At 40.6% G+C, this 13,460-nt stretch overlaps 2 protein-coding genes across 2 annotated transcripts; both read right to left on the reverse strand.

Annotated features, from left to right (window-relative positions):
- Positions 1-1,030: 1,030 nt before the first annotated feature.
- On the reverse strand, positions 1,031-10,026 carry spag1a (sperm associated antigen 1a; the record flags this gene model as incomplete). Its single annotated transcript, XM_080516202.1, has 8 exons — positions 1,031-2,492; positions 2,597-2,734; positions 2,840-2,966; positions 4,052-4,193; positions 6,662-6,819; positions 7,479-7,631; positions 8,504-8,603; positions 9,699-10,026. The coding sequence occupies 8 exons, from the start codon at positions 10,024-10,026 to the stop codon at positions 2,487-2,489; spliced, it is 1,152 nt and encodes a 383-aa protein (XP_080372328.1). The 3' UTR covers positions 1,031-2,486.
- A 1,325-nt stretch (positions 10,027-11,351) lies between these two features.
- polr2k (RNA polymerase II, I and III subunit K) lies at positions 11,352-13,019 on the reverse strand. The gene is made up of 4 exons (XM_080515601.1): positions 12,963-13,019; positions 12,696-12,763; positions 11,742-11,834; positions 11,352-11,473 (listed from the first exon to the last, which is right to left on the reverse strand). Exons 2-4 carry the CDS (start codon positions 12,754-12,756, stop codon positions 11,451-11,453), a joined length of 177 nt encoding a protein of 58 aa, XP_080371727.1. The 5' UTR covers positions 12,757-12,763; positions 12,963-13,019; the 3' UTR covers positions 11,352-11,450.
- Positions 13,020-13,460: the final 441 nt, after the last annotated feature.

Here is a 13,460-nt window from a genome sequence, read left to right on the forward strand (position 1 = left end):
AAGCGAATAAAGGTTTTGAGATGCACTTGAGCGCAAAAGTGACCATTAATTTTCGAAGTAAAAAATAAGAATCACAGGTAAGGATCTAACTGTGGGAAACATTTTTAATTCGATTTAAAACCTCTTAGTATTTTTGAATAAATTTCACTGTAACTCTGTATCCTCTGTAGAACGCAAAACAACTTACAAGTGGGAATTATAGATATCAGAAAAAATTTAAATAATTGCAAAAAAAACTACATATACTCAAATTATTAAATAATGATTTTTAAAATGGTTTAAACAGTTTATGTTCTGTTAATGTCAACCGGTGTCACTTCTTTACATCAAATGGTTGTTTGGTCACATAAAGTAAGAGATCATCAACATAGTCAAAGATTTTCTTGTATTATTTTGTCTCACATCTGTTGGGCTTCTGCTGAAAAAGGACATAAAATGGAACCATAAATGTAAAAACAGACTTTTGTCTGGTTGTTGTCGAGACACGAGCGTCGCTTTAAATGCTAAAAACAGGGTTACATTCAAGAGCAGACCTGAGAGTCACAGTGAATTTTACAGTGGAAGATAAATGAACCTGCAACTCCAGCTGCTGCAGAGACTTTGTCTGAAAGCGAGAAGGTGAAAATGTTCTAACTCATCTTCTGAGTGTCGAGTTCAGTGGAGATGCTGAATCATTCCGTCGCCATCATAACCTGTTTAAAACCTGAGGCTTTAGTTTTGCATGTATCAGTTGATCACGTGCAGAGTCTGTGTGCTTCTCCATTTAAAGCAATGTAATTTCACATTTTTAGGCTTGTGTACTTCCCAAAATTATCTGTATGCATCACCCGTCTTACAAACTGACAATATAAACCTGCAAACTGCAAAAAAAAAAATCATCTTTCTTTCACTTGCTCATATGGAATTCTTGGATTTGTTCCCTCTGTATTTAATATTGAATAAATGTGATGCCTCATATGACTACCGTAATTCCCAGACTATATGCTACCTCCATCTAAATTATAAAAAAAAAATAATAATAATTCCCAGATGCTTTAAACTGTTTCTGCTGCTCTGCTTCTATTTACTGATACAGATTTTATCATTTTTTTTGTGAAAGTTTTTCTGCGTAGCCGTTTCTTTTTGACGGCATTTACTTGCCCATACAACAGTAATCGAGTAGCGTTCTGTTGTCATACAATGCCATCTGGTGGTCCCAATGTATTTTGATAACTGTGTTATCATATAACATTTAAACACCAGTGAAACAATAAATAAAAAAAAAAGTCACGTATAGTCTGGAAAATACGGTACATTATGGCACTATTTGAATAAAACTGAAAGACGGCTGAATTGAGAGAGATGACTGATGATGCGACAATAAAAAAAAAGTCCAGGAAGATTTTAGAAATAGAGGAAGGGTTGGAGCTGCCGACGTTCAATGAAGTTCTGCTCAAAATGAAACTGTATGATGTTGTTTGATGGTTTTGTAAGTTTTATTGAATATTTAACGGCTTCAAAATCGGTTCTTTTACTTTATCATAGTTGTGAACATACCGTTATTAATTCTTTTGAGAAGAAACAAATTGGGCCAAAATGAATAAAGGACGACAACACTGACCAACTGGACGTGACGCGGTGTTGTCCAGTCCTGTTGTTTCACTCAAATGAGATATTTTACTAAAAGAAATATTAAGGTAAAGTCTGCTTATTCCAATTTCAAAATGGAAAATCGATGCTGCAAGAGTTGTACCCTGACGACACATGAGCCATAAACCAAGTAGTTATTTGTTTCCGCGCGACGGCTCGGTGCTAATGGACGAAGCAGGCCGCCATGTGGCGCGCGTAAAACTGTCGCCACGAACAACCGGGATTGGACAACGCCGTAAAACTGTGCTAAAGCTTTTCCGAAGCGGAGTCCAACTCTTAACAGTAGTGCCAGTTTATGGAAGAGACTCTTCTTTATTGCTCAGCAGACGTGTACACAGGTACGCGAGCACAACCACCACCGTCGCTGCAGAATGCACAGAACTGTGTCTCATACAACCTTCAACACAAACTCAAATCAGTTTCTGTAACGTGTTTGAATTTTTAAAGCAAACGTCTTTTAAAATAAATTCAAGAAAAAAAAAAACAACGTTGGCGTGTTTCACCCTTGCTGTGGTAGAAATCTCGATAAGGCACACGATTCACACGCTTCCCTTTCCCTCGGACAAAAAAAAATAAAAAAAAAAATTTAAAAAAAAGACCCCGGCGGCTCGTCCAATGAAACGGTATTTACAGTACGTTACATAATGATGTGAATGATTCCTAGTGCAAAGCAGGTCATGAGTACCTTCACGCTGAACGCCAGTAAAGCTCCACGTTAACGTGAGCGCACGCCGCGGGGCTGCAAAGCTGGTCGTCTGAGGGGGCGTTCGTTTGTTCAGCTGGTTTGTTCAGCTTCCAGCGGCTGATGGCTTTAAAAGATCGGTAACAGTCCAGCATGGTGTCCACCTGTGGAGACGTCACACCTGGAAGACATGTTTTTTTTTTTTTTCAGTCAACTGGGACATTTAGGGGTGAAAGATTGCTTGAAAATGGGTGATTATGATGATCCCCCCCCCCCTTCCTTCACCCTCGCTGTGCGTCTGCTGTCGTCCAGCAGACTCTGTCTCAGGAGGCCCGTCACCTCCTCCAGCTCCTGCTCGGCCTCCCGGACTTTGGGGTCCAGCTGGAGGACCTCCTGCAGGTCGCTGCTGGCCGACAGGTAGTCCTGGGATCACGGCCAGATTGGAAGAGTACAGGCGCAAAGATTAGAAGCACAAAGACTCTCGTATGTGCCGTTGTAAAGTTTAAAAACGGCGGCGTGTCGGTGTACCTGTAGGCCTTTGAAAGCCAGAGCTCGTCGGTAGAAGGCCTTCTTGTTGTCGGGCTCCAGCTGCAGCGCAGAGTCACAGTCCTGTTTGGCCTCTTCAAAGCGATTTAGTCTCAGGAGACAAATAGCTCTGGAGGAAATCAACAAATTCAGACGGTTATACTTCTTCTCTGTCAGCTGGTAGCCCCCACAGCAGATCGTTTACCTCCATCTCAATCTGCTCAGCTCTCTGTCTCAAAACTGCTCATATAAATCAATATGTCCGAGAATAATAATGGTTTTGCTTCATCTAATACTGAGTTCTACAGATTGTTGGTTTGCGCCTCACGAATTATCTGAATGATCAGATTTCGTCACGGAATTAGAACAAATCATCCGCCGATATTAGATCTGGATCTCAATTTAACACTCAATTATGAAAGAAAAGTTGAGAATAACTTTAATTTGGCTGTTGTGCAGCAGTTTTTATCAGGTTATTTTTTCTTTAATGATCAAAAGCATTACATGTTGCATGACAGAGGCAGTATACATGATACCAGATGATCATATGGTGACCTCTGCTGTTTTTACAATTATAAAATCCCAGAAGGAAAGAAACTGTCTTTACATTACACTTGAACTCCGTTACAGTCTTTGTGGAAGGTAGTTTTATTTTTCATTCACATATAACTGTGATTTCAGCGTGGAATGTTATCAGCTGTGGGAAATACATTTTTACTGCTCTTATCAAAGGTGCTTAATCGCCAACTAATTTTTCGTCTTTAACGTAAGATTGCAACTTGTACAGTTATTTTTAACACCGGTTAAACCAGGATGTTAATCCACTGAGAGGGGCAAGATTTCATCATGAATGTTTGGACTTTTTACTCCTGACAATTAAAAAAAACTGGCTTGATTGTCTCTTTTCAGCAATGAAATCAACAATAACACAGAAAAGAGGACCACCTTTTGTATACACCGCTGCATTTCATCCACAGATAGATCACCGGAGAAAATAATACAACTTTCTACACTCCTTTAAGTATGCGGAGGTTGTACTTAAACGAATTGAATCAAAAATAACAAGACCTTTAATTTTTAAAGCACTTGACATCTTGTGATACTACGTGTGAGGATTATAAAATAAAAGCATAGGGACAAACCGAGAAGAAAAACGGTTTGCACTTTGGTCTGGGGATGTTACGGAATGTGAAATGAATGGCGTTGGGCTGGTACCTGTTGGTGAAGACGGCACATTCGTCGGGCTTCAGGTCGAGACATTCGCTGTACTTCTTCAGAGCCTCCTGGAACGAACCTTTCTTCACCAAACTGTTCCCCTCCTGCTTCAGTAACGTAAAGCGAGCGTCTTTTCTTCTGGCTGTCAGAGACAAGAAAGAGAAAGTTCAGTAAAATACTGACGCTGGAACAGATAAACAACCCGGGGTCATTTTTGAAGGGTCCGTCCAAACAACTCCACATGGTGACGCCTTATTCCTTGAAGAGGTTATTTCTTTTCCTGCAGACGTTATAGATCCGTGCCTCAGACAGAGACGCTGCTGAATGAGTTTGCCTTTAAAGCGTCAGCCGACTGTTTGGTGACTCATCAATAAAAAAAAAGGCATCAGGCCGTCAGCAGAGCGCTGAATTAATGAGACGACAGCGATCTACTGATGTGCTGAGGAAGTCACGACAACCAATGAGTCGGGAAACATTGATGGAGTCCATCTATATGGAGCAATGTAAAGACCTGACAGAGTTTGTTTTGTTTCTTTTACCCTTGTTCATTACTCACATGCACTAAAATACATTGTCAAGTATAAATAAAAATCCCTCGTCATGTTATCTATTTATTTAACCCAGAGCACCCTAGGGGGTAGAAGAACATGCAAACGGGTCCAACCAGGAAGTGGCAGGCAGGTTTGTTAAACATACGACCAGTGGACCGAAATCCACATAAAACCAGGCGTAAACATCAACTGGATCGTTTCTATCCAAGAGCAGAGTGACGCAATACATCACCGATGCAGTGAAAACCAACAACCTCGTTGTGAAAGTGGCATTAGATTCAAATCCTACTGCGAGGGTGAATTTTACTTTGACATTTTACTGTATTTCACAGAAAAAAAAGCACAATATTCAAAAAATTTTCTCAAAAGGGATCAACTTGCAAAAAAAATATGTATTAAGTTGAATCTATTTTCAAAGAGTAATCTTGTGTCTTTGCACTAAATACCGAGTTAAAAAAAATACATATTTATTGGTACACCAAAGTGTGCAAAATATCTAATATCCCGTTTCTTAAATCATCATAAAAACTTTCAGTCAGGTATCATTTACATTTTGAAAAAAATGATACTGGTGAAACGAGTAGGTGTGTTTATTACAAATGTTATCATGAATAAGATTTCTCACAAGCCAAATTAAAAATGATTCTTAGTACTTAAGCAACTAATTTCTTATGAAAGTATTTTTTTTTTATTTGTTGTTATATAATATTAATGAAAGTTGGACACAGGCCCATCTAACTCTTTACCCTTTGATAGCAGGGATCAGCTCCAGTGGCCTGTAACCCCGAACTGGACCAAGCTTGATAGAAGATGGATAAAATAGATAAAAGACTTCCTCACAGAGATCAAACAAAGAGACACGGATCAAATAAGCTTTATTCCCACTGCAGTTCTTTCGCAGCTTTGGCTTTGTTCGGTTCAGGCTGCGGTGGCCTGCTGAGCCATTTCACCGTACTTTTTACATATTTGTAGTCAACATAAACACCTGCTTTGATGACAGAGTTAAAAAGCATGTTTTTTGTGTGCAGCAGCCTTTTAAAAATAAATAAATAAAGCATCAAAAGACTTGTTGCACCAATACAGCTGTGATGCTAAACCCTGACAGGTTGAACCAGTTTCATCGGTTTCCCCAGCAACAGAGGCTATTCTGAGATTCACTACTGGGTGTGTGTGTGTGTGTTGTAACTCATTAACTGTTTATGTACGTCTGCATACGAGTTACACGTATACATCTGCACAAGTAAAGTCCCTGGGGCGGAATTTCATGATGTGACCAACACCAAAGTCTGATTTACGCGTCAGTGTCTATGGCGGTCGTTGTGGGCGTGTCCTCAACGACCGCCATTTAAATATATTTGCATTCACGGTGGAGTCTTCTGGTCTGTGTGGACCACGAGCAGCTCAGAGGAAATCTGACCTGGATTGTTCCATTACAGCAGCACTATGCTCCGTGTGGATCGCCTTCCCTCTGCATTATTGATGGTGTGCGCACGCACACACACGCGCACACACACACACACACACACACACACACACACACACACACACACACACACACACACACACACACACACACACACACACACACACACACACACACACACACACACACACACACACACACACACACACACACACACACACTCAACCGGAGAGCCTTCACCAGCTGGCAGCAGTTCCACTCTGATTCTCACTGAGTGACTTCTGCTGCAGCTTCATGATCCCCATCGTTTAAAGTTGAGTGAATTCTATTATGCTGCAATTCATTCTGCAACATTTTTTTTTTTAAACATCTAGTCTTTTACAAACAACTAACAAACATTTTGCTGGTACAATTCTTTTCTGTCTCTTGTAAATCACATGATCAGTGTTATTCCAGCCCAGTTCTTAATGTGGCACCTGTGTTATCTAATAGTAGTTAAAAAAAAATAAGATGACACATAAATTGATACCGAGGGGGACTCGATACATTCACGTTTTTGATTCTGCAGCACTTTAATGTCAATCAATAGCTGATGTTATTTACTTGTTTGTTTAGGTTTTTTTTGGCGTGGCTCACCTTCCTCCTGCGTGGCGCGAGCGGCCCGAGCCTGGGCCTGTTCCATGCTGACGGGCTTCGCCCTGTGCTGCTGCTGCACAGACAGAGGAACGGCCGGGATCTCTGGAAGCTTCTCTCTCCACGCAGGCCCGTCCTGTTCGATCAGCATCTTGGTGATCCTGGCAGAAAAAACGAAAACGGGAGTGTCGTCTTTAAATTTGAACTCATGGCAAAATAATGACATATAATTTCCACATGTAAAACATTTACAAGGAATACAAAAAGACTACTACTTCTAATAACAAGAAAATGTACAGAAAGTGTCTCCACAAGCCGTTAAAAGGTGGTCTGTTGCACATGGACATATAGCTTAAAAACAGCAGCCAATAAAGTAAAAAGTGCTGAAGCTTAAGAAGATTCTATAAAAACCAAACATACACGAACCATAAACAAACACTGAGCATGACTTCTGTGCACATAGTAGAAAGAAAATACCCATGAAAGTATAGATGGATGTGAAAACGTCTTAAGATGACCAAAGAAAAAGAAACATTTCTATGTTTATGTGAAGTTTCTTTCAGAATTTTTTAGTGTTGCTCAGCACCACACAGGTTACAGGAAAATACACAGTGTCGTAGGTTCTCGGATACAAAATGCAAAACCTGTGCAGAATGATGCTTTTCACATAAGATCTTTTTTAATTTTTTTTAACTTTACAGCAATAAAATAATTTGCAGTATTATATACTAACAGTATCGTTAGAGGCCACCGTCTACAAACTGATTGAAATCCTCTCACAGGGTTGTACATGTCCCCCCCCTTTTTGCAGTGCGCTGACCTGTGAATGCTGTCGTGAGCGGCCTGCACCCCGGTGTCCATCTGCAGCACGGTCTTATAATCCACGTAGGCCCTGCTGTAGCGCTCCAGTGACTCATAGGCCATGGCTCGGCGTAGCAGCGGCTTCAGGGAGAAGGGCTGCAGCTCCAAAGCTCTAAGAGGATCAGAGAGACACACAGATGGAGGATCACGCCGCCTTGCACCTCCGCTCGGCATCGCCAGCGCAGCTCTGATCATCTGCCGCGTTTCTATTCATGAGCATGAGCGTGAGAATCTGAGTGAATGACTGCAGCAAAGCCCCTGAACCAGCAACCATAAACAAAAAGATGTTGCACTAAAGAAAAAGAGCTGCTTCCTTGGAAAATCTATATTTAGGACCTAATTAATGATTTTGTGGCCGGTTTTGAGCTGAGTGGATGCGTTACAGTCACAGTCAACATTATGGGCACAGTGGAATGTTTTCTGTGGGAATAAACAAACATCAGAGGACAGAATGAACACATGTAAAACCACATTCACTTCATTTTTGAGGAAAAAGTCACTGTAATTGTAAGAAAGCAGTCAAAATATACCTGGAGCCTTTTGTTAAAATGTACATCATGAACAGCCATGAAGCTAAAACTAACACATAAATCAACAAGTAGGACTTTTCGGAATTTTATGTGTTAAATTCAAGAGAATCAACAAGAAGCAGAAGAAAATGCGTCTAACTTCTCATCTCTGTTTACGTTCGTCTTATTAGCATACTAAAGTTTGGCTCTCAGTTCCCACTGTGGGCAAAGGTGGAAAAAAACAGAATATATGTTTGATTTCCTATTGGTGCTCTTTACTCATTGCTTGATGAAATGTGTGAGGTTGTGCCATTTCTGTCCATTTTGACATGAAGTGCTACTGGAATTCTTGATTTCCCCAGAGGGAAAGCCGTCCAGGACGATCAATAAAGTTTCATCTCAATTAATGTCGAAAACACAAAAAAATAAATGATACGTGTGAAGAGGTCCCGTAAACCAGATACTGTCCACATACTTGGTGCAGTCCTGTATGCAGTCCGAGCTGTTCCCGTCCTTCAGGTAGCAGGCAGCTCTGTTGGAGTACAGAATGCACAGGTCTTCTGGGCTGTCAACGCCTGCAGGGAAGGACAAACAAACAAACAACAAACAAACATTCATCTGACTCTGAAAGCACTCCAACCATCCACACTGATCTTTTTATTTAAATGCTACTCCTCTAATAACAGGATGGTTTTGGACATTATGACCTGAAATGCTCTAAAACAAATATAAATAAATAAACAAACAGAGGGAAAGCAGCTTTATTTAAAATGGCAGTGACATTGGCTACACGCTGTCATCAACGCTTTTCTCAAAGCATCTCTCGGTTACGTCTTCTGCCCTTTCCAATCACGTTAACACTGTCCACAGTGCTGCAGGAAGAAGATCTAACCCTCGCCGGCTATGAGGGTAAAAGTTGGCTGCGCTCTCCTCAAGGTGCAGCATTAACATCCAGCCTCTGCTAAAAGCACCACCAGCGCACGGCCTCCGTCTGCACCTGCCACTGCTGCTGCCCGGTGCCAACGGTCCTCTGCATTCACGAGCCACTCTTATGTCTCAGATACCAGCTTTCAAAAAGAAAACGGCTGATAATTGACATAGGATCGTGTGGATTATGGAGCCAAACGCCACTCTGACTGGACTTGTATGTGATACCTGCATGAGGGGCTAATGAATATATGATACAAGAGGTTTTCTATCAGCCTCTCCCATCTATACGCTGCTGATGGAGGCCGATTGGGTAAAACTAAAGGCCCGACGAAACTCTTGTGACCATGCACTTCTCTTAAAACCATTTAAACGCGTGTTTATCGGCATCTTGAACAAGAAAACGTCTCATTAAATCTTATAGAAGGTTTGCACCAGTTAAATTGAGAAATTACAAACAAATTACTGTATTTTGGTGGAGTTGTACTTTTAAGTCTTTATCCTCATATCCAGTACAGTTGACACCATTTGGACCTACTTTGACAAATCTCAGGCCTATAGTTTGGTTTATTTGTTTGTCTGATCAATGACTTTTGAATAAATATGCTTTATTCAGGTAAATTGAGCTGAAAAGGTAAAGAAGTTTGAGCTTTGACACGAGAAACCCCTCTGTTTAACTGACGATGGTGGAACACTCCTTCAGTAGATGGATATTAAATTAATCGGTTTTACAAGCGTCTGACCTGCTTCAGCACATCCGTCTATGGCCTGGCTGTATTTCTCCAGAGCCTCTGCGAACTGCCCGTGTTTGAAGAGGTGGTTCCCCTGGTTCTTCAGGCGGCCCAGGTGAGGAGGCAGGGCCCCGGCGGGGGCGTCCAGGTAACTTGTGTCCACCGCGGGGCTTCCCCGCCGCCGCCGCTCCTCCTCGCCGCCGGCGGCAGGGCTGTTTTCTCCCGCACTGCCGTTCCCCGGTCCCCGCTCCCTCTCCGGAGCTCTTCCGGGTGTCCGAGGCTTCCCCGCGCCTCCTCCTCCACCTCCGCTGCCCGGCGGTTTGTCCTGCGCGTTCCCCATGGCTGCCCTCTCCCTCCGCAGTGCGCTTCCTGCGGCTCTGCCTCCCCTTCTCCTCTCCTCTCCTCCTCGGAGCTGCAGCCGCATCTGTGGCCGGCTGAGCGGGGAATTCTGCAGGAGGAGGAGGAGGAGGAGGAGGACACACCTCCGGATAGGAGCGGCGTCAAGGCTGATGTCAGTGCGGGGGGTAGAGGGGGGGGGGGGCGCTGCTGCAGAAAGAGATCCAGAGATCCGCTCCTCTCCTCTCCTCACAGCGCAACAAAACGTCATCCCGGGGAAACGTGCAAAACAACGAGGCAAAAACAACGCCGGCGTCTTTAATGTGCATTATTCATATACGGCCTAATAGATGGGAGGAGATTTAGTACGACACATCGACACTCTTTATGTCTTAAATACATGTTTTCTACCATTTTATCGAAGCTCGTTAAATTCCCTTAGGAAATACATAATTTTTGTAAATAATATTGATCAATTAAATATCGACGTGTGTCAAAAAAGCAAACCCTTTCAACAAAGAGCTCATCTTGTTTTGCTTTTCAAGTAAAAAAAAAAATGTTGCACCTTCGTTAGATATACATTTTACTGAGATGAACGGATTAGGATTTACAAAATAAAATCTTGACACAGGGAAAATTTGAAATAGAAATGAAAAGAAAACGCTTGTTTCTATTGAGTAAAAAAAATGGAGATTCTCCCATTAAGTCATCTGTGTATAAAGGTCACAGTACTTTTTGCTCGTTTTGACCAGTGTGAATACTACAAATACTGAAGATTCATTTCATTTAATATATTCGGCAGATCAGGTAAGTAATCGGTGTATTCTTCTAAATCTCTTTCAAGAACATATTTACATTAGTTTAAATATCTTCCATTCATCCACCCCGCCCAACGTCACGGGGTATTGGAACCAATCCCAGCAAGATCTCCTAAGTATTAGTATAGAGTTTGCTTTTCTTGGCATGAAAACACAAATGTAGCTCATTTCATTCATGAAATATCAGACCTATTGGTAATTTATTTCAAAGAGATGCTTTATATTTTACATGGGGATATCCTTTTAAGATCAGGTGTTAATAAAAGTGTAGACTGCTTTGAATGCAATTCAATTGTTTATTACAAACAATCAAATGTATATTTGCAGGTTTTAATTAACTTTCATTGCTCTTTAGAAAGCATCAAATTCTACCATGTGGGATTAATAGTCTGATATTACCTCATCTTATTTAGGACCTTCAAACAAAATAGAAAAGTGAGAACAACCAACATCACTTCAAATTGAGTTTTCCTCATAAAATTGCAATATTGGCAATAAAAGAAGTCAGAAATGTGAAACCAAGCCAAAAGGTCTATTTATTTACATTGTCATACGCTACAAAAACAGTCAACAACAACATTAACAGTCAAAACTGCTTCTCTCCTCGTCTTCATCGGGCATCAAAAACCACCACTGGAATCAAAGAGTCAAGGAAATGCATTGATATGGTTGTACCCAAACACGTCATTTAAACTAAAAACAAACAATCTGAGGATATTCTTAACTATGAAGTCCCTCATGTGATCATTACAATGACTATTTGTTTACATACTTTGCGTAAGTGACGTTGCTGTATATAGTAATGCTAAAAATACTGATCATTGCAACACAACTTTAAGCCAGAAAATTATTTAAAACATGCCACCCCTCCCTCCCAGAGACAGCCGTAGAAAAAAGATACATCTCTTTGTCCTCTTCTTGTACATAATCCTGTAGCCGCACTCTCTGCATCGGATGGGATCACGGGCCTTGATTTCATTTTCGGTGTGACATTCTGCAAGAAAAAATAAAAATTACAATGTGTTAATATCAGCACAGTGCTGCATGTATGAGATACAAAAGGAGAATATAGTCACTCACTACTTAAAAAAAAACCCTCAAATAATCAGATTCTTGCTGGACTGCTGAAAATTTAAAGTTTTGGTAATGGTGAAAGGACTTAAGTTAATCAATTTAATTACTACACTTAAATAAATAAATAAAACTATTTTTATTTAATTTACTACATTGAGATACTTTTAAGTAGTACGTTTTTGACTTTTCATCTGACTTGGGTTGTTTAGTCAGTCCTATCCAGTCTTATGTAAGAATAACCTATTGCAGAGAAGAAATCTTGATTTCATGAGTGACCCTTCCCTTTGACAATACTTAATATATTGTCATTTAAGCATGTTAAAAACAAAAAGGGAAAAAAATACTTTCTCTGGTAAAAATCAAGTATTTTCTATAGTATTAAGTATAAGAGATAAGACAAGATAAATACACATATTCAATAGCAAATTTAAGGACTTTAAAACTTCCAAAAACAGAAGTGATTAAATGTTAAAAGGCCTCAAGGTCAGTAGTGAAAATAAGAACTGATGGATAAAGGAAGCAAAGTGATGATCGTGGCTCATTTACAGCAGATTATAAGATTCAAAATCATTTACATATGTACTATAAATGCAAGACTTTTATGTTTAAAGGAATATTCTTATGTAGTTGCATTGAAGCAAAGCTTGTGATCATTATTTTCACTCCTTCATGAACATTCATAAGGTGTGGTACCAAACTCAGAGGAAAGTGCTACAACTTACAGTGATAGTAATTGCATTTTGAGCTGCTGTATTGAACACCAATGAGAGTAGTAAAATACCTCCACATATGTAGATCATAGGCTGCTGCTTCGGCGGCTGTACATCCTTCTGTGCGTCCATTTTTATCCTATAAAGACAAGAAACATCACAGATTTGCGGCTCCAGTAGGCTAACACGAACAGCATGGTGCTGCCCACATTAACACGAAACTCCTCTTTACGCCCGGACAGAGAGTAACAAACAAGATAAATCGGTCTACAAACAAAAAATACAATATTTAAAACCTAAAATACATTAATAGGCCACATATACAGGAGATAGCTCACCGTTTTTCTCGCCACTGTTAGCTGTTTACAGCGAACGCACGACGACTTGGGTGAAACATGCGCAGAAGCGCTAAAGCGACACGGATGGTGATTGGTCCGTTTCTTCTTCGACACTTGAATTGCAAGTGTATTCTTCTTCTTCTTCTTCTTCTTCGTGGGTGAGGGAGTCAAGACGCTGCAATAGCGCATGTCTATCCTCTACAGTTTGTTATCCACATTCCTTTTGTCAGTCATTCATATTTTCTGGTACAATCCAATACAATGTAGGTTGTCCAACAGTCGCAAGTTCGTTCTTTATGACTGATAATTATATACTGCCACCAATAGCAAAGAGTTAGCATTGCAATCCATCAGATTCACTTTTGACGCTGTAAATTGTCTGAAAACAGTTAGGCCCACATCAATTATCCGTTGTTTAGGCTACACGAATGGAAAAAGCAAGTGTTGGACAGTCTGTTAACACGGCCTAATATGGCATTCCACTTCAGTGTTCCAATT

This window comes from Blennius ocellaris, assembly GCF_963422515.1.
Source record: "Blennius ocellaris genome assembly, chromosome: 20".
In the NCBI taxonomy this organism is placed as follows: domain Eukaryota; kingdom Metazoa; phylum Chordata; class Actinopteri; order Blenniiformes; family Blenniidae; genus Blennius; species Blennius ocellaris.